The 26,280-nt window shown below is 43.3% G+C and overlaps 1 protein-coding gene across 1 annotated transcript; it reads left to right on the top strand.

Annotated features, from left to right (window-relative positions):
• Window positions 1-10,746: 10,746 nt before the first annotated feature.
• LOC135892328 (cathepsin K-like) lies at window positions 10,747-21,407 on the top strand. The gene is made up of 7 exons (XM_065420051.1): window positions 10,747-10,875; window positions 12,157-12,279; window positions 12,974-13,132; window positions 14,457-14,681; window positions 17,084-17,249; window positions 19,809-19,914; window positions 21,308-21,407. Exons 1-7 carry the CDS (start codon window positions 10,747-10,749, stop codon window positions 21,405-21,407), a joined length of 1,008 nt encoding a protein of 335 aa, XP_065276123.1.
• Window positions 21,408-26,280: the final 4,873 nt, after the last annotated feature.

Raw genomic sequence — 26,280 nt, 5'->3', positions numbered from 1 at the left:
ATTCTCTCTTCCACTGCACAGCCATTTACCCCTGTGCAAAGTAGGTGTATAATGTTGCTGAATCAGAATAGCAGCAGTTTTCAGCCGAGGTATACATGACTGCACATGCTGCACAGTAGCAGGGAGTCAGGCCCAAAGGCTGTAAATCTAGCTGTAGGTATGGGATGAGCGATTGAATGAGCAAGAATGCAGGGAAAGGGTGAATCTGGAATCCACACCCCCAGCTGCAAGTGCCAGCACGGCACTGGGAATCACATCTGCTGCCCTGCTCTACTCCACAGGCCGCGATGGAGCCCTGCTTCCGGATCTGACCTACTTCGGAATATGATTTGCAGACACCTATTGACAGAATCCTTGCGGGATAGAGTTTCAGAGTGAGGTCACACATCTCTACAGCACATGAAATGCATTCTCTTCTCTCCAATTCAGCAGTGAGGTTGCTATGACGATCCAGATCTAATCTCATCTGTAAACAATGCATGTAATAGAAATTACACATCCTCTTCCAAAAGGAAAAAAATATATTCAATTGTCTGAAAAGTTTAGGCTCAGTCTGTTCAGCAGGGCAAGGCGTGGGATACTTAGCGAGCAACAGAAATTCAAAGCCACACTGATTACAGACTAAACAAACTCTCGGGCCCTGATGCTGCAAAATCTGATTCGTGAGGGTGGATCCCTGAATCTAGGCAAACCCCCAAGAGGGCTCCATATGGGCACAGGTGTCCACTTGAATTAATCAGGTTACGAGGTCAGAGCTTTAGTTAATCCAAGGGAAGCCGGGAAAAATGTGGGATCCATCAGTGTGTTGTAAGGCCAGGTGGAAGAATGATCACCGGTGGGACAGGAGTGAGAAATCACATCTTTGTCAAAATGTAACCATTTGGGGAGCTTGTCCCCAGTTATGTCTTTATCTTTGTGGCTGGTTTTAGCAAAATATAATCTGTCAGTTGCAAAAAAACCCAACCTGACAAACCCACAAAGAACCCCACCAATGGATGAATTTGGAACAACTGAGCAACATCAACTCAGTGAAATTTCATAAGATTTGCAACAACCACCAAAGCATTTCTTGCCCTGGCTAAATTTGCAGTTTTACTTGGGTGGTTCGATGAGGCTGTCTTGTGTCACTGCTTCCCCTCGTTTGGGGGGAGCGCCAGGTGAGTGACTGATGGATCTTGGACAACCCCTGTTGCTAGGCAATGTCTGACTCTGTACTGTTTGTTTCCTAAACTTTTAGGTGAAATTCACCCTGTGTGGAGGGCCAGCACAAGGTCTAGACACCACTCTAGGGTGATCACATGCCCAGTTTTCAACTGGAAAGTGTGGTTGGAAAGGGGACCAGACAGTGTCCAGTCAGATCTACTGACCGGACACTCAAAGTCTGCGGGCGAGGGAGGTGGGGAGGCGCCAGGTCATCACCTGCACCAGCCTCTACTCAGCTGGGGGCCGCCTCCTACCTATATTGGGTGGCTGCAGCTCCCAGCCCCAGCTCCACAGGCAAATCCCTCCTGACCCGGGTGGTGGGGGGTGTAAGGGGAAAAGCAGCGAGCAACAGGGGAATGGGGGAAGAGGCATGGATGGGGCGGGGCCTCAGGGGAATGGGCGGGGCAGGGGAGGTTCTGGCACTCCTGCTGGAGTGTCTGGTTTTTAAATATTACCAAGTTGGCAACCCTACTCACATCCCACCTAAGCCCTCAAAAAAGACGGGGCGCCCCAGCTCCCACTACCCCAGCATGGGATCCCCTCCACTGCTCCATCTCACCAGTTCCCTCTCTCCTTTGCCTTCCAGAGTGAAGGGGTGAAAGGGAGTGGTGGAAGGGGGGCTGGAAGGCAGGAAGAAAGCAGAGGAAATAAATGGAGGATGGGGTAGATGGAATGGGGAGGGGGGTCGAGCAAAAAGGGGGAGGCCTGGGAGAGCAGGGGCTGTGCTCATAGATTTTAAGCTTCAGTTCCATCAACCATTGAATGGTAGGGTGGGGAATTGCTATGCCCCCCCGCTGAGAGCAGGGGTCCCCCAGGGAGGGATGCCACCCTGTGGAAAGAGGCACCCCTGAGGTGGGTACAGTAGTCACCAGCATGTTGTGGTAGCAGGGATTCCTGATGGCCCTCTGGCCGAGGTGCTGAAGGGGCCCTCAGTGCTGCCATCTCATGGTTTTGCTGGAAGGTCGCTGGGATCTCTCTCTCTCACTCGCACACACACAGCCCTCTATAGGATGGATCCAGTCCCGTTTGCACTACGGCCTCCTTGCACTGGGTAGAGCAGTGTACAGGGCCCTCAGTGCAAATGAGGGTCAGTCTGTCACTTGGGGAGGGTCGAGCCCCGGATGGACGCCAGCCCAGCTGATGACTGAGCTGGGCAGTGAGGGGGCAGGCCCACAGCCTGGCATATGGCAGCCCCTAGCCCTTCTAGTGGGTGCTGTGGCCACAGCACGGGGGGAATTGGGGGGAGAGAGACCAGGACCGGGGGCCTGAGAGGGATAATCCAGCTATGGCTGCATCAGCGTCCTTTCTGATCTGAGGGGCAAAGGGAGGATTCTGTGACTGTGCAGTCATTTGCACCAGTACCAAGTGGGTGAAAAACCCTGCAGGAGCAATGTTCTGGTAGCATTTTCTGCCCACTTTGAGGTGTTGTAAATGGCCACACAAAGGGCAGGGCAATGAAGAATCAGGCCTACCACAGGTATTTTATTTTACTTCTTTCATTGCTGGTCTCTGAAGACTTCCACCTCCAAAGGCACCAGTCTAGAGCCCCAGGAACCGTGGAGGTTCATGTAAAAATCAGAAGATAATTAATGATGTTTTATTTTTCTTAAGACTAATTCTAGGTTCTTTCTCCTTCCATAGCCTGGGGTGCATATTTCAGTGGCCAAGGGTGTATATGCAGAATGAGAACAAGAGGACCACTGCAGCATTGCCAGCCACAAATATAGATCTCTGTACTCCAAAATGGTCTCTTGAGAGCTGGAAATGTGGCCTGTTAAAATACCAACGGCTGTGCAAGCCTTTAAATAGTTTGCGAGCCCTCGAGCGGCACTCGCTGGTCTATTTAAAGGGATTCTACACTAGCCCTATACAAGATGCTAACCTTAGGCATGTTTTAATCTAATTGCTTTGTGTAACAATGTTGTATAGTCTCTAAGGGGAAAATCCCCCCAACCGATCTATCTGGTGGATCTGAGACAAGCAGCAGGCCTACCAAGGAGGAGGGTGTTTTTAGTTCTATCTCCACAAGCCTCCACAGGATGTTGTGAGCCTTAATCGCTTTCTGTCTACACTGCTTTGAACATGACGCTCATCGGCATTGTTGCTGTCTCAGATTGGGTTGGAATGAAGGCTGTGACGGGTGTGAAACATAGGCGCTGACTTTTATTTTTCCCTGGGGGTGCTTCACACACGCTCTGCCCCCAGGCCCCACCCCCATTCCGGCCTGGCCCTGAGGCCCCACCCTTGCTCCGCCTCTTCCCACCCCCCAGCTCCAACCCCTCATCAAGGCCCCTGCATGCTCGCTGCTCTCCGCCCTCCCTCAGCCGCCAAACAGCCAATCGGAGGCACCCTGGAACAGCTCATCGGGAGCGCTGCCAAACAGCTGTGGCTGGTGGGTGCTGAGCACACACTATTTTTTTCTACAGGTGCTTGAGCCCCAAAGCACCTACAGAGTCGGTGCCTATGATGGGAAAGACACCTCACTCCCTTGGTGCAGCTACATGGTGGCAAGGGCCATGTCCATGGATCAAAATGTGTCTGCCCTGTCCACATGTGTAGATTTTTTTAACCCAAAGGCTGCAAAGCAAACACTAGCAACCTGGGCTATCCACTGACTTGTGCACCCTCCACATGCACTGCATTCAGCAAAAGCAGGCAGAGGGAAGAATGGGAAAAGCAGACAAAATCAGATGAAACACATTTCCAAGCAGCCTGGATGAAAATTGCCTTTTCCAATGCTGTGATCCCCAGACACAACTGTCTATCGCTGCACTATAAGAAACTTCTTTCCTTTATCTAAGGCTGAGGACAACAGGAGTACAGAGCACGTGCTGGGCGTACAGTGTCTGGATGTAGCAAGGGTGACCCGGGTGCTCTATCAAGCCAGGAATCCAGCTGGTGAAATTCCCAATGCAGAAGTTTCCTTTTCATTTCTTCAGTCCTTTACCATAAGAACATGAGTTATTATTTCTCTGAACTTCCCAGCTTGCTCAGTCATTGTTTTGTGGTGAATAAGCAGGCACAAAAATGCAGGAAGCTGATATGTAACCCTTAAGAGGCTGCAGCAGGCAAATATATTCATCCTCGCAAGCACGTCATCGCTGTACAGTCTGTGTTCCGAGGGTTATTCACAATAGGAGCGATGCTGATTTATAGCAGCTGAAGATCTGGCCCGATTAGCCTTTGCACTGCTATAGAACCTTTCATCTGTGGATCTCAGGGTCCATCTACACAGGAAAAAAAAACCCCAAACAAACCCACGGCGGCAAGTCTCAGAGCCCAGGTCAACTGAGTCAGGCTTGCAGGGCTTGTGCTGTGGGGTTAAAAATAGTGGAGTAGACATTCGGACTCGGGCGCTGAGCCGTGGGTCGTTTTTATGCCTTTGAAATAATTATAATGGCTTTAATGTCAGTGAGAAAAAGGCCTGCCTGTACTGACTTTAGATAAACTGGTTACGCTCTGTGCCTCAGTTTCCTCATCTCTAAAATGATGACAGTGCTATTGACTCAATTTTGTAAAGTGCTTTGAAGTATTTGGATGGATGGCACTATATAAATACTATGCATTATTAGTATACTACATATTATTATTACTATTGTACTGGGTATTATGCCTTATTACTGAAGTTGGTAGGTAAGTGGCCTCGTGCCTTTTCTGAGTGAAGTAATTGGGAAACACTAATAATCCCTAGCTCTTATTTATTGCTTTTCATCAGTAGATCTCAAAGCACTTTGCAAAGATCAGTATCATTAACCCTATTTTATAGCTGGGGGAACTGAGGCCCAGAATAGGGAAGTGACTTGCCCAAGCTCACCCAGCAGGCTACCGTCAGAGGTGGGACTAGAATCCAAAGCTCCTGACTCCTACTTCGGCAGTCTATCCACTACAGTACCAGGTGAGGTAAGCCAAAGTCGGATAGTAGTGGGGCAATGACTGGAAAGTAATAAGCAAAATGCGAGTTTGGACAGAGCATTGGTTTGTTTTAATCGTTGCTAAATCTGAAGGAAACAATATGCTTAGAAATAACTTAAAGGGAGGAGAACTGAACATTTTAACAATCATGCTCTCGTCTAGTTAAATTTACTGTAGCCTAGACCAAAATTATATGGAATAACAGAACTTCTTTCCTCTTGCCTGACAATGAAACAATAGTAGGGATGACAGGAATACATTCTGGGAAAGTTGGGGCCGATTTGAAAGTCATACGTGCTGAATTTTCATAATTATCCACTGGATAAGCCCTATTTTTCATGGGTCCTTATGATGCCCTGTCATTCGCAGGCAGTCTGAGTCACTAGTGTCCTTTTGGAATCATGATGTGATGTTATGTCATGAGACAGCAGCCACTCACCGGCTTGTGTGATTTCCACACAGGGTACCGAGGCGCCAAAATGCAACCCTCCATTGTGAAAGTGAAAACGTTGCAACGTTTGGTGAAATCACATGAAGGCATCATCACAATGGGATTAGTTTGTGCCAAAATGCAACTCTCCATTACAACACAACACCCCCACCAACCCATCAGTGCAACTGGGGAGTGAAAACGTTGCAACGTTCGGTGAAATCACATGAAGACATCGTCACAATGGGATTAGTTTATCCTGCAGGACAGATAGGAAAAAGTGGTAGCCCTAAATCAGTGATAAAGTCAGTGGAGCAGGCAGACTTGGATAATAGTGTCTGCACCTTCACCTGCCTGTGCTAGCAGAGAGTGGTGAGCAAGTGCTGAAGCAGTGACGAAGGGTATGTCTACACTGTGATAAAAGACACACTGCACCGAGTCTCAGAGCCTGGGCTCCAACCTGAGCCTGAATGTCTACACTGCAATTTTATAGCCCCGCAGCCCAAGCCCCATGAGCCTGAGTCAGACAACACAGGCCAGACGTGGCCTCGCTGTGGGTCTTCTCTTCTCTCAACTAAACAAACCCAGTTTTTCCAAGCTTTCCTCATAGGCCATGTTTTCTAGACCTTTAATCATTTTTGTTGCTCGACTTTCTCCAATTTGCCCACATCTTTCCTAAAGTCTAGTGCCTAGAACTGCACACAATCCTTCAGTTGAGGGTTTAGTGCTGAGTAGAATGGAAGAATTACTTCTTGTGGTTTTGCTTACAACACTGTTGCTAATACATCCCAGAATGATGCAGTCATTTCCCATTTTTATTTGTGCAATTGACTATTCCTTCCTAAGTATAGCATAGGAAGGAGTTCCGCAGAAAAGGATTTGGGCGTTATAGTGGATCACAAACTAAATATGAGTCAACAGTGTAACACTGTTGCAAAAAAAAGCAAACATCATTCTGGGATGTATTAACAGCAGTCATTTCCCATTTTTATTTGTGCAATTGATTATTCCTTCCTAAGTATAGCACTTTGCATTTGTCCTTTTTGAATTTCATCCTATTTAGTTCAAACCATTTCTCTTGTTTGTCAAGGAAGATCATTTTCTTTTATGATCAGACAACAAAAGACCATGGGTCTAATTCTCAGTTTTGCTAAGCCCCTTTTGCACCACTTTGGCAGCTGAAAGAGGGTTCACCACAGTAGCGTAGCTAGCGGGGTGCAGGGGAAGCAGCCGCTTCCCCTCAGCACATGTTCCAAAAGCAGCGCCTTTCCAAAAGCGGCCGGAGGAGCGAGGGGGGGCGCAGGCTGGTGGCCTGCAGCGCGGCCGGCAGCCATGGGGGGCGGAGGGCGCGGCCGGAGGAGTGGGGGGGGTGCAGCATGGCAGCCGGCAGCCGCGGCCGGAGGAGCGAGGGGGGGGCCGCAGGGGTGGCACGGCAGGGCCGGAGGAGCCAAGGGGGGGGGGGGGAGGGACGGTGCAGCCGGAGGAGCCAGCCAAGGGGGGGGCGCGGAGCGGCCGGAGGAGGAGCCAAGGGGGGCATGGCCAGAGGAGGAGCCAAGGGGGGGCGCCTTTTTTATGTTTGCTCCCCCTCCTCTTAGAAGCTGGCTATGCCACTGGTTCACCGTAGGTATAAATTACATTTGTACCCACTTTAAAGCACTTTAGGCTGCCAGAGCAATGTAAGTGAGCCTTAATGTAACTACGAAAAAGGCCCTAAAATCTCATTCAAGGTTGCGCTCTTCAGAGTAAGGGCAGGTCTATTCTAAAAATGTTGCTATAGTGCTTAAGTGAAGAGCTGTCTCCCATCGCCATAGTTAATCCACCTCCGTGAGAGGCGGTAGCTATGTTGACCGGAGAAGCTCTCCCACTGTCATAGTGCTGTCTGCATGGGGAGGTTATGGTTGGTATAACTATGTTGCTCAGGGGGATGGATTTTTCACACCCTGAGCAATATAGTTATACCAGCGTAAGTCTGTGGTGTACACCTGGCCTCAGGGAGTAGGCGTGCAAGAAACTTGAGATTGATTTTCTCTCACTGTGGAGACCTATGTCGAGGAGTTAACCTTCTTTGTGCCCATGCATAGCCTCCATTCAGACTTGCAGTGGAACACGACAACCTTGGTTGCAGGATTAAGGGCTTGAAGTGTGGCTGATAAGTCATGGTAAAAGTAGCATTGTGTCTCTCCATGTTAACTACAGAGCAAATCTGATCAGTTTACAAATAAAAATATTTCTTTTTTCTAGCTGCCACTGCACACTGGACTTTGGGATCTGAAATTCAAGCTGGGTACTTCTTGGTTGCATCATCACCAGGAATAAAGAACTTGCTCACCAAACTCTGCCTTCGCCTACACCTCCGCAACCTCATTGTCTTAAAATTATGCCCCAGCTACCCCAGTCTGACTCCGTGTCTCTGATGGAATTGCACAGACATAACTTAGTTCCTGCGACTGGAACTTAGTGAACAGTTCTGTTGATACAAACCAGAACAGAATCCATCTGTGTTTGATCTTCAGGGCCAATAGGAGCATAAAGCACTTTCATTTTGTCACTAAAATCAGCACATCTAAACTCCGGATACTGACAAAAAGCAGATCCATTGACTCATGGTGCCCTCACACACTGGTAATTACTGGTAATTTTTTTCTGTATTCTCTTCTCTTTTTTTTCTTTCTTTCTTTTTTAAGTAGACTTTGGAGGAAGTAGCTTCTATGATCATCAAGCTCAAGATCTCTGACTCAGAAATGAATAACCTTACAGTCCATTGATCTGAAGAAACTATTCTGCACCCAGCCTGGAACAAAAGAGGAAAGGTTATATCACCACAGTAAAATACATGCTCTGAATGCAAAGTTGGAAATTAAAGCAGGTGGAAAATAAAAACTGAAACGACCATGTTTACTGAACTATGCAAATCTCCTACCCCCGTCCTTGCATTGCTAAGGATCGTCTGCCCACTCCAGTAAAACATTTGCAAATGGAAATCTATGAAATTATCATCTTATCGGCATTAATCACCTCAAAATGTAGATTAGTTGATTTCATTTAAAAATGCCTCTTCACCAGGAATTCTTTTATTTAATGTGTTTTTCAGCAAATCTAGTGATAATGTAGTTGAAAGTGTCAGATGCATAACTTGGAGGGTGAAGTTCTTGGTTTAGTGCAGAAAAACTGAAATATAGAACTAGAGATACAAAGTGGGTGAGGTAGTATCTTTTATTGGACCAACTTCTGTTGGTGAGAAAGACAAGGCAGTGGTACTGTAAGCATCTCCCACCGTGGCCCCAAGCAAAGTGCCTCAGTCCTGATGTGAGAGGTTGAGTTCAGTCCCCATGGCACATTATAGCTTTGGCTTCTTCTTGAGGCTGCCAGGAAAGTTCCAAATTTTCACCAAGCACGGACACAGTTTTGTGCTGTGAACACAGGTCCATAAGGAAATACATGGAGACTGCCAAACTCAATTCACATCGAACACTGAATAGCAATTGCAAAGTAACAATTTCGCCATGGGCTGGATTTGAATGGTCACTTAGGCCAGGTCTACACTACCGCGGTAGTTCGACAGCTGGCAATCGAAGTTCCGGGTTCGATTTATCGCGTCTGGTCTGGACGCGATAAATCGATCCCGGAAGCGCTCGCCGTCGACTGCGGTACTCCAGCTCGGCGAGAGGAGTACCGCGGAGTCGACGGGGAGCCTGCCTGCCGCATGTGGACCGCGTCTGAACCGCGGTAAGTTCGAACTAAGGTATGTCGACTTCAGCTACGTTATTCACGTAGCTGAAGTTGCGTACCTTAGTTCGAATTTGGGGGTTAGTGTAGACCAGGCCTGCGAGTTGAAGGGCTTCATATCCCATTTCCATTAAGCATTCGGTCCTCTTGGAAACTTTGTTTTTAGGTTTATCTTTCAATTATATAAACTGAGAATATGTCCCATTCATATAACTGCATGTGTCAAGCTAGCCAAATGTTACAAAACCTTTTTATGGAAGCAAGTTATACCATTTGACCATTTCACCTATGTTGTATGCAAAAGGAGCAACAAGATATTTGCTTTCAGTTCTGAGTTCTGCTTTTGTTCCCTTCTGCTTGGGTTTTGTGCCTGCTTAATCATTACAAAACAAGTCTTGAGCAAGAAATAGTCTATTCTCATGATAGAAAGCATATTTAAAGAAAAATGAAACCTCTGCATAGGGAACTTCTCCAGCTGACCGCTGGATCCCTGACTTTATAAAGCACCCAGGAACCTTTGCTCTGTTGTCCTCAGCCTGGTCCTTAAGTGCAAAGAAGGAGTCTCAGGATCACCGCAATTTAACAGGTACTTTGCATATATGCTACGTGTATTGACTTATCATCTTACTTTATCTGTTTTTCTCTATTTCTGCCCCCTCGTACATTTAATGCAGTGAAGGGTGCAGGGTCAACAGTCCCAAAGACAGAAGTGACATCTCCTGTCCATAACAAAATAGACACAATGGCTCAGTGAGCTTCCTTCACATTGCCCTGCTAAATGGGATTCCACGCTATCCCAGAGGGAGCACCTCATGGGGATAAGCAGGGGGGTTACATTTCTATGGCTTATTCTGTTCTTGGTCTTGACCAATAAGGGGGTCCAGTGGTGAGTATGATAGCTGCTCTTCTCTTTTAAAGATCTAGGACTAAAAGTGGGAAATGATCGGAAAGCAGATTCACAAATACTGGGCAAACTTCACTGCTGTTCATAGGGTAATATTATTTGTGACTATTTGGAGGAATATTTCAAATATTGATGAAAACGTTTGTGTAGTGAGGCGGTGTGGCCTCCCTCCTGCTCAGTTGGGGCTGAGACACCAGAGGAGGCAGACGGACCCAGCTCGCTCCTGGCCACCGACCCTGCTGCTGAGGCCAGTGGCGCCCTGCCTGCCAGGGAACTTACTGCTGCCACGGACCTGCCAGGACTGCCGTGGGCCATTTATCCAGAGGAGGCAGACAACACCCCGCTACTCCAGTACACCCCAAGGGGAGGGGAGGAAGTGGCCCATGGACAGCCGACCTTAGTCTGGCTACAGCTCTACCTGAGGCACGGTCAGCGTGTCACGGTTGGGATCCCCACACCTGCTGTGTGTCTTTGCCATTCCCTTGAGCTCTTCAAAGATCCTGGACTGTGATGGGAAGGAAGTAATACATTGTGTTATAGAACATCCCTTTTACATCTTTTCCAGTTTAAGATGCTGACAGTGGGCAGTGTTTTACTGCTTATGATAGCAGCATCTGTTGCCAACATAGGCAAGGATCCTACTCTTGATTCAGACTGGGAACGCTGGAAGACAATCTACCAAAAGCAGTACAGCAGTGAGGTAATTATCTTTGCATTCTAAATATTTATTTTTATGGTGTATTGCACTAAACATTCATAGGCAGAACCATACCCACTACTACCTGGTTGATTCTTTTTACTGGTTAATAATTTAGTGGCCAAGACAAACAGAAGAACTGAATAGAGTTATGGAGACTGAAATGTTCAACATCATGGTCTATCTGGATTAAATATGATCATGAACAGCTCCACAACTATTTATTAGTGATATCTGAACTGTGGTAAGGGTCACTTACACTTCCAGCTGAAGGTTGCTTCAATGTGCCTACAAAGAGCAGCTCAAGAGTTTGTGTTTCTAATAAGCTAATTTACATTCTTGGACTATATCACAAGTGGAGAGAAACATTCTTAATATTTTTCATCCAAAGCAGTTATGTTTTGATCTGGGTATTTCCTCAAATTCCTGAAAGGAAAAGAATAACTTTACTCACTCTCAATCTGGTGTATATCTCTGGCCCATGGAAATTACCAGAAAGAAGCAGAGTGCTCCTCAATATTTAAAAATTGTAATTACATTGTCCATGCTCGACAATTTAATGAGAACTGGTTGAAAAAACCATTTTTTGCCTTATGAAAATTTTTCATTAAAAATTATTCATTTGAAATTTTTCAATTTGTCACCTGAAAATTTTGAAACAAAAAACGTTCATTGTGTCAGATTCATTTTGAGATTTTTGTTGTGGTTTTAAAAAACTAAAAATTAGTCAAACTTTTGAAACTTCTGATTTTAGTTTTTTCCCTTTTCTCTCACTGTTTTTTTGTTTTTGTTTTGCTACTGAATGTAATAATGAAAGACATCTTTTTTCTTTTCACTTTTTACTCTTTCATTTTTTCCTTTCTCTACTCTGTAACTTGGCAAAACTTCTCCAACTTTGGAAAAGCTAGAGTGGCATATTTCATTTTTCCTTTTGCCATTATTTAACTCTTGCAAAATGGAAGACGTTTAAAAAGTTAGAGTAGAAAAGGGAAAAAGAAAAAAAAAAAGGAAAACTTGGGAGTTCTCTTCCTCCCAAACTATACATTATTCATCCTATTATGGCAATAAGGGAAAAAAAGAAGAAAAGAAAGTGAAAATTTTAGAAGAAAAACAAAACAAAATGAAATTTCAATTTAAAATGAAACAAAAAAATGTAGTTTCATTGGGAAATTTTCCATTGGAAAATAATCAAAAAAACAACCTTATTCTGCCAAAAAAATTAAAAAAATTTATTAACCCAATTTTTTGGGCCAAAAAATGTTCCAATTTTTTTCGTTATTTCAGGAGGAAGAGCTTTCTAGGCGCTTGATCTGGGAAAAAACCCTGAAAATTGTTACAGTTCATAACTTGGAAGAGTCAATGGGAAAGCATTCATACACAATGGCCATGAATGGCTTTGCAGACATGGTAAATTTCCTCATGCTACTTTGTTTTCAAATTATGTTGTGACATTTTAATCTAGGCATTATTGTTTCAAGCTCTTTTTTTTAAAGAAATAATAATAATTGTAAAAAGATTTTCCCTCACCTCATTATTGTTTCAAGCTCTTTTTTTTAAAGAAGTAATAATAATTGTAAAAAGATTTTCCTGGTCAGGATTGCTAGTGGAATTAATTACACTAACTAGTTACCTGTATTCCGATTACTTTGAAAAGTAAATGATTAAAAGTGATATGAGCCTGAGGAGGTGCATGGGAGCAGAGGGTAGTAACATAGTTCAATGGCTAGGACACTGGATTGGGAATCAAGAGATCTAGATTTTGCTAACAATCCTGCCACTGAATAGCTGTGTAGCTTTAGACATCTGTAAAATGAGGATAATACTTACATTCCTTTGCACTGTGCTTTGAGATCCTCAAGTAAAAAGAGCAGAGAATTATTAAAGGAGTGGGCTTTGGATCAAGCCCCATTGAATAAGGAGGTGCCATTTTACACAGCCACTCTTTATAGTATATCTACAGTTTAAATCTTAGACGTTTTCTACCATGTATTTGTCAACTGCTACAAAGTTGGCCAATTAGGGCACTTGCCTGACAGCACTATGACCAATTGGTGATTTAATACACAGTACTCTAGTCCTTTTTTAATTTTTATTTTAACAGACATCTGAGGAAGTAACGGCTACAATGACAGGGCTCAGGGTATCTGACTCAGAAATGGATAACCTTACAGTTGATTGGCCTCAAGAAAGTATTCAGGATCAGGCCCCAGACTGCATAGATTGGAGGAAGAGCGGTTATGTCACCAATGTCAAGAACCAGGTGCGAACTCAGAGGTGGAAATTACAGTAGGTGGAGAATGAATACTGCAAGCCACATAATTGCAGAGTAGTGCAAATCTCCCATCCCCTTCCTCACATTGCTGAGGAAGAACTGCATGATCACACCAATACAATGTTTGTAAATGACATTCTATGAAAATCTATATTATCTGCATTATCCATGTCAACATGTAATTTATTTTATGCAAAAAACATGCCTCTTCCTTTGAAGTTGTTCATTCAATTTAATTTATTTTTTAAACAACTTTAGCATTAATGTAGGTGAAAAGGGTCATTAACAAAAGCGGAGAATTAAATTCTTTGCTCTTATACAGAGAAGGCAGAGTACAGCATAGGCAGTGGCAATGCAAGCTTCTCCCCCTACTGACCTCCTACCAACATGCATCAGCCCTGATCTGAAAGGAGAGGGGGTGGTTGATCTTAGTATCAAACATGGAAGTGTTTTTTGTGATGTGGATACCTATCAGCTAGGAACTGGACCAAGGACACTAAACTCAATGGCACTGATTTGCACTACACCTGAGCAGTGCTTGAATGTAATGAAGAGTGGTGGCTGCAGGGAGATAGTTGTGCCACCTTGAATCAGGACTGCCGGATCCTGCTCTAATTTATGTTGCTGTGTAAAGGATGGCACTGAAGGAATAAGACACTTTATGCTAGCATAGGATCATCAGCCATACTGGAGTTCAGCTCCACTACGCTGCCTCTTGCCGCCTTTCATGGGGTTGGGAAGGCAGCTATACCACCTCCACCAGCTCTGCATCAGCAGACATTCCTCCTACACAAGGAGAATTCTTTGTTGAAAATCTCTGGCTGGTTTAAGGCCACTTTGTGCTGCAAAAGAACCCGGGGAATTTGGCCCAATTCACATAAGACACTGAATAGCCATTGCACAGAAAAAAAAAATGTCACTGTTGCCATCGACTGGATTTTAACTGTCACCTGAAAGGCTGCCTAACCCATTTTCAATTAAGACTTATCGTTCCACTACTTAATGTATCCAATTCATACAGCTTCATGGGTTGGGTTAGCAAAAATTGTTATCAAACTCATTTTATGGAAGCTATATGTCTCCAAGAATTGCAGGTAGACTAGCTATATTTACTTCTCAGATAGTTAAAAATACCTGTCTCACAACTGCATTGTGTCCCTCACTCTTCTCTCACTTATGCTGCTGTAAATCAGGAATAATCCCAGTGGCGTTACACCAGTGTTGCTGTCTTAAATGTATAATTAAGCTATTAATGACACCTGCCATAACATCTCTCCTTTCTGTTGTTGTTGAACTTTGCAATGTGCCACAGGGATCTTGTGGTTCTTGTTGGGCTTTCAGTGCTGTGGGGGCCTTGGAAGGACAACTGAAGAAGAAAACAGGGCGTTTGGTGTCACTTAGTCCCCAGAACCTAGTAGACTGCTCCTGGAAATATGGCAACCATGGTTGCAATGGAGGCTTTATGACTAATGCTTTCAGATATGTTATAAACAACCGTGGCATTGACTCAGAAACGTCGTACCCATATGAAGGTCGGGTGAGTATCACCTGGGCCAGAGGTGTTTCTTTGGGGAGGAAAAACATTGGAAAAATCTATATTTTACCAAACATGTTTTATCTAAAAGACAAATCAGGGGGAGGACTCAAACCTCTACTTTATACTATGGTTATATTAACATTTTAATAGATTTGGGGGGTTTTCCTTCTTGATTGCTGCATATTTTAACTCAATTTAAACACACAGTGATGTCTTTTTTTTTTAATGTCATCTAGAAATAATTAGGGCCTAGAATATTCCACAATTTTGCGGCTGCAAAATTTGCAACAGAATCCATTCCTTACCATAGATCCAGATTATAAACTTTCATTTAACAAAAATAAATAAATAAATAAATAAAATAAAAAATCCTATGTTTATGAAAACCTTCCAAACGGGACCCAAGTGTAGTCCTAATACCGTATTGTCTTCCCGCGTCTGCAGAGTGCTTGAAAGAACAGCTCCCAGAGAAGTGTGAACCACTCCATTCATAATTATGGCAATTTAAATAAGTATTAACTGTTTCACTGTTGATTATTTTAGCAAACATATGTAGCTAATATGCTTTTCTCACAATCTTCAACTGCCTCCCACAACTTTTGAAGTGTCCAAAGACCCAAGATGTTCACTAGCCAGCTGCCAACACCTCCAGCTTCCTATTGACAACTTCTACCATGCAGTTATGTGTTATTAATTAAAAAAAAAAACCCACTGTTGTATACTGAAAACTGAAAATGCAGTGGGGGAGCCAAATAAATTGGACCTCATTTTCCATTGCTTTGCACCTTGTGTAGTCATTTGCAACTGTTCAAACTCAGTGCAAACTCGGTGTACAATGATGTCCTTTTGATCTGGTAGAATTTTATGCCAACTTAATACTAACTTTGCACAGGTATAGATGACTACAGAAGACAGGCATGATACTGCTCTATGTTGCCCTGGTGTAAATCAACTGTAAATTCACTGAAGTCAGGAGAGTTACCCTTGATTAAAACTCCTGTGAGAGCAGAAACAAGCTTGGGGCAAAGCACTGGAAAATCAATAAGATTGAATTTAGTATTTAAAAAACCACCAGGGATATTGTACTATTGTATAGTATATTTTCATATTTAAAGGAGCACCATCTACCTGAATTCCATTCAATTTAATATAATGATAAGATCAGATAAGCTAGCTGCATGAGGCCACCTGCCAATTTTTGTGGTTTTGCAACCATTTTCCTATTTTTTAAAAATGCTTTTCTCAGTCTTGTTGCTCTGTGAAAGATTCACACAAACAACAGGGGTAACTGACTATATAGGGGAAACCGTGAAACAGACTATACATAAACAACAAGGAGTCTGGTGGCACCTTAAAGGCTAACAGATTTATTTGGGCATAAGCTTTCGTGGGTAGGTTTTTACCCACGAAAGCTTATGCCCAAATAAATCTGTTAGTCTTTAAGGTGCCACCAGACTCCTTGTTGTTTTTGTAGATACAGACTAACACGGCTACCCCCTGATACTTGAGACTATACATAAAGAGCTGACAAATGCGCAAAGCAAACAAACTGCAAAATAGAGAAAAATCTTTTTTCCTGCAATCTTTTTCAATTATAGTAATTTCAGGTGTTACCTTCTGTAACAAGAGGTTTAAAACAATTTAGACAGAAGAGTGATTGTTTTGAAGTTGACATTGTTCATTTAATTAAATTGAATCAAACCCCACATTTTGAATTTTACCTGTATTTGTGGCAACATTTTCGGTGTAAGTGCCACAGAAAGTAGGAAACCGTGCCACTGAATCAGAATTTATATCCATCTTGCTGTACATGGGGCCCTGGAAATAATGGTGTCATTTCATATACCAGCATACCACAGAGTCAAATAATACTGTAATATATTGGCTAATACATATACGGTATACTGTACTGGCATTTACTGGATGGAATGTATCACGCTAGTACATGTGTGTACAGTGAACAAGTTGTTTGCAGTGTTGTGGTAGCTGTGTTGGTCCCACGATAAATTGTTAATTGCCCACTTCATCTTCATGTGTTAACTCCCTATCCTTAACAATCTCTTTCACCGTGTATTTAGCTGTGACACTCTAATTACCTTTCCCAGACCTGGAGAAGAGCTTTGTGTGGCTCAAAAGTTTGTTTCTTTCACCAACAGAAGTTGGTCCAATAAAGGATATTACCTCACTCACCTTGTACGGTGAAAGAGTAAGTTCTATTTTCTGGGATGAGCTAAGTTACTGGAAAGGAACTAAAACACATAAACAGATCTGAATAAACCAGTATGTTATATACCTCTGGACTGTTACAGGAGTCTGTTAATTAATGAAGATAATAAAACTTAGCACTAACCTACTTGCCACACTTATTGTGCCCTTATATCTCTGTCTGCCATCTTCTACAGGACAAGAATTGCCGTTATAAAACTTCTGGACGGGCTGCCACCTGTGTCAGTTATAAAAAAATACCTAAGGGAAGTGAAACTTATCTTGAAAGAACAGTGGCTTCAGTGGGACCAATATCTGTTGGTATAGATGCAAGTTCGAGATCCTTCCAACAATACCACAGTGGTAAGCAGTTTTCTCTTTCCCTGTATTTTCTGAGACCTAAATAGTTCTTAACAAAATTAGAGACAAAGGCCCTGAATCAACAAAACACAAAGCTAACTTCAAGCATGTGAGTAGCTCCACTGAAATCAACAGAACTACTTGTCACAGTTCAGGGCAACTGCACCTGTATTTTTCCTCAATGGTCCAGCAAGGGCCCCATTCTCAGGCTTCCAGCTCCCCAGCCATTGCCTCTCTTGGGTGCAGACACATGTCTCTCTCCCTTCTTACTGGGTTATTTCCAGGATGCACAGTTCCCTGCCTTCACTTTATTATTCCCAGAAGAAATAGGCTCCCCAACCACACCTGCTTGCTTTCTCTTCAGAGACTGATAACAGAGTGATTGTCAAAAATTATAAGTACCACACAGTTCTTCCTATTTTATTCTTACAGAGCATTACAGAGAAAACATATAAAAACAATAACAGAACTACATGCATATTAATAAGCTCACCAGAATTCACCCCAACAACCCTAACATAGATTCTGGCAGAAGCAGTCATTCAGATTCTGACCCAAGGGGTTTCCTTGTGGTTACAAGTTCATCACAGCTTCCCCTCAGAACAAGCGCTCTCATAATGTATTTAGTCCACTTTTTATAAGGTGCAGTGTCCTTCATCTGGAGTTTCCAAGAATAAGTAACTGGCCTCTCCCCAGGGTGTAGCTTCAACAGGCAAGCTCAGAAGGGGATAATTTGCATTTCTCTCCTCTCAAGTACAGTCTAGGAAATTCACTTTACAAGTAGTGTTCCAAAAAGCATTTTGAAGTTCCAAACAATCCCACAATAGTGCATACATATTTGCATTTTTAATACAGTGAACTCCAAAGATGTTAAACATAATTCAGTAAGGTTTAACTTAATTCAATAAAGTTTGTACCTGTCAGTCTGTCACACTGCTCACATGCCTAAAGTGAAGTACATGCTAGTAAGCGGTTTGCTGATTCAGGGTCAAAGAGCAGCCCTGGAAAATTTAAGGGATGAGTTGACTACATTCTGTAAATATCTACATGGGGAAGAAACATTTAATAATGGGCTATTCAAACTAGTAGGAAAAGGTATAACAAGATGGGGGGGAGGCATAGCTCAGTGGTTTGAGCATTGGTCTGTTAAACCTAGGGTTATGAGTTCAAATCCTTAAGGGGGGCCACTTAGGGATCTGGGGCAAAATCAGTACTTGGTCTTGCTAGTGAAGGCAGGGGACTGGACTCAATGACCCTGGTTCCTTCCAGTTCTATGAGATAGGTATACCTCCATGTTTTATTATTTCATTATCCAATGGCTAGAAGATGAAGCTAGACAAATTCAGACTGGAAAGAAGACATGCATTTTTAAGTGAGTGTAATTAACCATTGGAACAATTTACCAAGGGTCATGGTGGATTCTCCATCATGGACCATTTTTAAATCAAGATTGTATTTTAAAAAAAAAAAGATTATGCCCTAGGAATTATTCTGGGGAAGTTCTACAGCCTGTGTTATAAAAGAAGTCAGACTAGATGATCACAGTGATTCCTTCTGGCCTTGGAATCTATGACTCTATTAAATTATTGGGGGGTGGGGAAACATCCTATTTAGAAATAATTCTGCTGATATACTAGGGGCTCTCTGACTTTAGGAAAAGATTTAAGGAAACCAATCAATCGTCTTGCTCTGTGTGCTCCAAAAGTGAGAGAAGCTTGGGAACTTAAAAAAGCTGATTTAGAAGTATATCCATCAACTTCACATAAGAAAGGGTCACAGGGTCAGATTCCCAAATTGTTTTTGATTAGACTAAGTCAGGGGTTCTCAAACTGGGGGTCAGGACCCCTCAGGGGGTCGCGAGGTCATTACATGGGGGGTCACGAGCTGTCAACCTCCACCCCAAACCCCACTTGCCTCCAGCATTTATAATGGTGTTAAATATATAAAAAAGTGTTTTTAATTTATAAGGGGGGGTCGCACTCAGAGGCTTGTGATGTGAAAGGGGTTGCCAGTAAAAAAGTTTGAGACCCACTGGACTAAGTGATGAGGCTACCTCTGTTTACAGCATTGGTGAAACAATATATCCTGTACCTGTGAGGTTCAGGTTTCCAAAACAGCAACCCATCTGTTTTAGGAAAACGGTTTCAAAATCAAATGCAGATTTGCCAATTGTATCTTTATTCTGTTTTATATCATTTTTACATCTCTCTCTTTTAAATGATTTATAAACCTTAAGTGGTATATATAGTTAACCTATGCAACCATAGGTTTTTTTGTATTGTCACCCTTGTCCTCCCTCACCACTTCTGTCCTACAGTTATATACTCACTAATTAGCTCTTGTCTTAAATTAGGCCACAGTCCTGCATGGATGTACCTTTGTACTTGTATGGAACTCATTGCAGAATTGGGACTTTAGACTGTAACCTCTTTGGGACAGAGACTTTGTCTTCCTATGCATTTATACAATGCCTATCACAGGAGCACAATGCTCCTGATTGGGGCTTCTGGGCACTGTTGTTTCATAAATAAATAATTAATTAAAAAAAAAAAACATTTTCAGGTGTGTACTATGACTCACAATGCAGGTCTTCACATATAAACCATGCCGTTCTTGTTGTGGGATATTGTGTGGACAGAGGTGTGCCATACTGGCTCGTCAAAAACAGGTAAGGATGAGTTTTCTTTAATTAAAATACCTTTCCTAAAAATTCTTTAAAATATTATTTCATCTTAAAGAACTGGTTTAATACTTTACAAGGACAGCATCAAAATAAATAAAATATGTTTTAAAAGTCTTTAACTGTTAGCCATATCTCTGATTATTAAAAATGAAAGAATATTTTAAAATTCTAATTTACTTTTCACTATTAATTCTGTTTAGGTTTTGCACATGACAGGCAGCTTGACACAAACTAGTTTAGTTGATTTCATTTCCTTTCTCTAACCAGTTTTGCTTTTTAATTCTCATGGCCCAGCACAAGGTTAAAGACTTTGAGTTTCAAAAACAGAGAAATAGTTCATTCCAGAAGACAAGTGTACGCATTCAATTGAACCTGCAATTTCACTGAACTTTTTCAATTACAAAAACATGTATTCATAATATTTACTATAGACCTAGATTTTGGCCCTGAATTCTGACATTATGTTTTTAAAATAATTTCCAATGTGTAATAATTTTGATATCTAGCTGGACTAGTGGCCTGCAAAGAGGAAATAAATACATTGTGTATGTCTGAAGTAAAATATGAGACAATTCTCCAAAATTCTCAAATGTAAAACAAACAGATAATAAATATGAAACTCATGGGCATGCCCAGTACTCTCTTTTCAAGAAGGTTGTGAAAGTCTTTTCCCCATTTTTAGCCTTTCTTTGATTGTGGATGTTAGCTTATTACAATTACCCAACTATTGAGCTTTAACAGGGTATCTGTGTTCTGACAAAGATAACAATTATGTGTTTATTGATACATCCCTGTCTGCAAAGTGGAATTCTGGGTATACTTATTTATATTTCTTATTATTTATAATGCACTTCCAGTGTGCAATGGTTTCAGAGAAGTGCTGCATTCTGAGCTCTGGGAGCACACTTTTATTTTTGCTAAGGCTTATTTATGCTTAATTTAAAATCTTGCTTTTCATGGAGACCTCTCCTTTTATAAAACATTCAGACTCCGATCTGTAAAAGTGCTCTGCATCTCTAGCTCCCACTCAGCCACAACTGAAAAGGAGCTGTAACAATTAAATTTTGTGTCAGGAACTAGGGTGACCAGACAGCAAATGTGAAAAATCGGGACGGGGGTGGGGGGTAATAGGAGCCTATATAAGAAAAAGACCCAAAAATCGGGACTGTCCCTATAAATCGGGACATCTGGTCACCCTAGTCAGGAACATCAGTAACAAGATTTGCCCTGCTAAGATTTTCATACTATAAAAAGTCGATAGCAACCCCTGCTCCCCAAAACAAAACAAAAAACAGGGAACCTGTATTAAGATTTAACATTTTATATATATATATATATATATATAAAAACAAATATATTGTTTGTTTCTCTTCTGCAGCTGGGGAACCAGATGGGGTGATCAAGGTTATATCCGGATGGCAAAAAACAGAGGCAACCTTTGTGGAATAGCTTCACTTGCCAGCTATCCACTGATGTGAAAAATAGACTTAATCCTAGTAGGCAGGAATGAAGAGTCAAACATGCTTTAAAATTAATTTTGTTCTGAGTTCCCCAAAGAACTGTAGCCTTCAATAACTCCTGTCTTGAATCATACAAATTTGATGGACCCCAAAGGATCTGTTAAATGCAAGAACAAAAAACTACTGTAAGAATCACTGCTTGCTATAGAACTTCGTGCCCTCTTGGCATATTGCTTTCATGTTCCCTAACCAGCCTGGAGCAGCATTCAGAAAATCATCTACACCAACTACTTCAACCAACTAGTCACATGATACTGGTTCTCCTTGTTTCATTAAAAGAAGTTAAAAACATATTAGGAAAGCATCTAATATATATTACTGTTAGGTCCAAAAAGAAAAGTAGGAGAAAGGGGGAGTTAAGAACATACAAAGAACAGAAACAGGGAGTGGAGGCAGTATGTCTCCTAATCTATCTTCTGAGCACACTGTTCTTAGCACATCTGGTATAGGAATGCAGCTCCCCGCTTATCTCACTTTTTTCAGCTCAAACAACTATGTCTTCGTTTCTGCCCGGAGATTACCCAGAAACTTCCGTTGGCCTCATTCTGGTTAGGTTGGCATAACTGCTCTACAACTTTTCTTTTTGGGCCTAACATTACTTTCCTATGTGGGCAATTGCTATTAGAGTCACAAACAGGAGTGGAGGTGGTGCATGTGTTCACAAATTGAAGGAGATGTGTCCTCAAAACAATCTCTTTATTTTATGGTCCACTCTATGAATAGCTGCTAATTTTTGTAATGATGGACGCCATATAACTACCTAGATTGTTCAGAAAGTTTGAGAAGCTTTCTATAATCAAGTTTCTCAAAGGTTTTGCAAGAGAAACCGTTGCTTTTTAATTTGCCAAAAATGCCCTTTTTTAATGCTCGGGTTTTTAAGAACCTCAAAACACACCTGAAAACAGTTGGACATGATGTATGATAAGTAGCGTTGGATGAATTCCTGGAGATTTCACCACATGACATAATCTTTAATTAAAGATTAATCTTTAATTCCTGCAGACTCCAGTACAATCCTGGAGGGTTGGCAACCTTAATGATACGATGTACTATGGCACCAAAATCAATGTTAAATGTGAGATTTACTGACAGTAAATAATCTCAAAATTTTATCCCACGTATCACAACAGTTGGTGTTTTTTCTCAAAGATCCTGGATTTTTGTGATTATGTGAAAATCTCAGCCTTCTTTTTATTTTTTAAAATGTGTTTCTAGTGCTCATGGTTGTGGATAAAAGGTTGAAAATGTGCCCCAAGTGAACCCTACAGGCTCAAAGACCAGAAGGCAAATAAAAAGCACCCCAAATGTATTTTTAATCTCATGATTTTTAAACCAATCTCATGATTTGGGGGGGCGTGACTCATAATTTTTGAATGCTTGGGGTTGGCAATACTCATGTTATAATGTATGATGTATTACAGAAAGCTGCATGCATGATAATTCAGAACCTATGTTAGGTGTTCTACTGCCCTTGTCCTGCTTCCTGGGTTTCTTGGTAATTAATGTCTTAGTATGTTAATTCCCCAAGAATTGTACTGGGATAACAGCTAGTATAATCTTTCAGAATGAGGTTTTTATTAATTTTAAATGATGTATTGTTAAATGACAATCAAAGATGTTTTCTCAAAACTTGCTTAAAAGGCTGATTGTAAGATTTTGCATGCATTACTTCCCACAGAAGCTTTAGTTTGTGGTGATCAGTGTCGGTACAGTATTGTGTAGCTAGCACCAGAACAGTAAAGGACACTTAATTAGAGTGCTTATTAGCTGAAACTTTGATATTTTTGTCCTTTTTTACTAAATAAAAGCAAAACCTGAAAGATACGGCTTGATATTTGGCTAGTTTAATTTTTAACTTAGATGTTATTGGTTTTTAAATATTGCACAATACATCTTTTTCAAAATACAGTTCACAAAAATAGTTTTAAAAAAACCAATTCCATTTCTGGCAAAGAAATGTAGAATGATGAAAAGGTAACAGGGAATATAGTCCTCTCTTAATACTTTTCCTCAGAAATTGCCATATACATTAGTAGGGTGACTAGATGTCCCAATTTTAAAGGGACAGTCCCGATATTTGGGGCTTTTTCTTATATAGATGCCAATTACCTGCCACCCCCGTCCCGATTTTTCACACTTATTATCTGGTCACCCTATATATTAGGCTATACTTGTGTCTGTCCTATCATGTATACGCCCTATTCCCCTCTGTGAGATGGACTATCCAATATGATCTAATGTTTTTTATGATCCTGTCCTCCTACAGTCTGTAACTATTACAGAATACGAGTCTAACACTGTTACACAAGTGTGGGTGTTTCAATGGCTCTGTGCTTTACACACGTCCCCATGAGTGGGCTCAGATTCCCCCTCTTCCAATGAACTGCAACCCCCGTTTTCCTTCCCCAGGCGAGCCACTGTGACATCTAGGTTAACAGCAGGAAGGGGAAAAGTGTGGAGTCTTTGCATGTGACTCTGGGAGCAGTGCAGGAGGCCATGAGTAGAGAGGGGGCAAGAGCAGGGCCGATGCAACCCATTAGGCGACCTAGGCAGTCGCCTAGGGCGCTACAATTTGGGGTGCGGCGACATTTCGGCGGCGGGACCTTCCGCCGCCTCTGTGGGGGGCAGCATTTCGGGGCGGGACCTTCTGCCGCCCAAGCTGGCAATGCTCCTGGGCAAGAGTGTTTGCAAGTGGGGCTGGGTGGGAGGTAATAGGGCACGAGAAAGAGCCCTTGCATGTGGCGTGACAGGGCAGACAGATGGAGGCGATAATGGGAGAAGAAAAAGAATGAAGAGCCTTTGGCTCTGTCTACACCACAGCGGTGCCCCTGGAGCGCCATAGCGCAGGCACTTCCAACATGGGTGGAAGGGCTTCTCCCACTGCTGTGGTTAATCTGGCTGCGCCAGAGGGTTAGGGCAACCTTACAACAGAGCACTGGGTGCAAAATGTTTCACTGCCCGGAGCCATGCAGCTAGGGCAATCTAATTTTTCAGTGTAGACCAGGCCTTTGTACGTGACTGGAGGGGGGGGGGAGGCAAAAGTGTGAGGGGAAGAAGGTGTGAAGAGCCTTTGCACGTGGCCCCACACAAGGCGGAGGTGGGGGAACAAGGGTACCACAGGGAAAGGCAGCAGCTTTGCCCCCTAGCCCCAGGGCAGGGTGAGAAGGGAGCGGCTGTGGTAGGCCGCGCGGGCTCTTTGCACACGGCCCTTCGTGGAGGGCTCAGCGGCGCTAAAGTCAGTTGGGATGTAAGGCGGGAAAGCCTTTGCACACGGCTCCCTGATGGCAGCAAGGGAAGACGGGGGGAGAAAAGCGGTTACGATGCACACGGCCCCCGTTCCGAGGAAGGCGCGCGCGTCAACAGCGTGAGAGGAAAAGGCGGGAAAGCTGTCAGCGCGCGGGCAAAGGGGAGGTGCAGGGGACGGTTGCTGCGCGCGCCGGCCCAGGGAGCGGCGGCGGCCGGCCAGCATTAGGGCGGCCAGGCAAGGGGGGGGAGCTTTTCCGGGGCCAGCGCACGCGGCGGGTTTCGCCCTATGAGGCGGCTCGGATTACCCCCCTCCCCCAACGAGTTGCGACCCTTGTTTCCCCGCACCCATGGGTCTCAGTTTCCCCACTGGCCCCAACTCCCCTGGTTTCAGGACCCCACTCCTGCCCCACCCCAGCTGCTTGGGCGCTGCAGAGGCCCAGCTGGGGGGGGCTGTCCTGCCTCTTTCCCTTGCCCAGCTGGACATCCCCACCTCCGTTTTGTCTAGGGCAGCGTCTGACGCCAAAGGAGCCCTTTAAAGGGGAATCCCAGGTCGTAAAGGCACGTCCGCCCTACAGCGGCACAGCTGCGGGTAGCACCGTAGTGTGGCCATGCCCTATGTTGATGGGAATGGGCTCTCCGCATCGGTGTGGGTAATCTACCTCCCTGAAGGGAGGTAGCTAGGTCAGCGGAAGAATTCTGCCAGCCTGTCCAGGGCTGGGCACGGATGGTTCTGTTGATCTAACCAGAGCGCTTAGGGTGTGAAATGTTTCACGGGCCTCGGCGACATAGCTAGGATGATCTAATTTTTAAGGGTAGACCAGACCTAAGGCCACAACTACACTAGGAGCCCGGTTACTGGCTTACTACGCTGGCAAAGCAATTCTAGGGCTGGACCACACTTGAAAGGTTACAGCGTAGATCAGTGGTTCTCAACCTGTTTATCGTTGTGGGTTGTATATGCAGCTGTCTGTGTGGTTTATGGGTTGCATCCACACTATATACTACTTGTGTGGCCCTGAGGATGTTGCATGGTCTGCAGCTGTGTGCTGATTGGGCTGCAAGCAAGACACGGGTTGAGAAACACTGGCATAGATACTACTTATGCTGACGTTCTCCTGTTGGCATAGGTAATGCGCCCCTCTGAGGAACAATAGCTAGGTCCACTGAAGAATTCTTCCATCAACCTAGCACTATCTACACAGGGACCTAGATTGGCTTAACTGTGTCACTCAAGTGTGGATTTTTCAAACTCCAGAGTGATGTAGTTGAGTTGATCTAATTTTCTAGTGTAGACAGCACCTAGTGTGGATGCAGCTACACCGGCACAGCTGTGTTTTGTACCGTTAGTAAAATCATCTCCCCTGAGCAAAGCAAGCTATATTGGGAAAAGTGCGTTTTGCCAGTATAGCTGCGTCTACGCTAGGGAATTCTGCCTGCGTTCATTGCACCCTAACTGACATAGTTATATCAGCAGAAGTGTGTACCATTAACCAGGCTAAAGACTGTAGATCTTTACTCCTGTGAGTGATCCTCATTCACATAGGCAGTCACACTTAAATCAATGGGATTACGTACATGAATAAAA

The sequence above is a fragment of the Emys orbicularis genome, chromosome 20 (genome assembly GCF_028017835.1).
Source record: "Emys orbicularis isolate rEmyOrb1 chromosome 20, rEmyOrb1.hap1, whole genome shotgun sequence".
Lineage (NCBI taxonomy): Eukaryota > Metazoa > Chordata > Testudines > Emydidae > Emys > Emys orbicularis.
The sequence above is the reverse complement of the archived record's forward strand: the minus strand, read 5'-3'. Positions and strand labels throughout refer to the sequence as shown.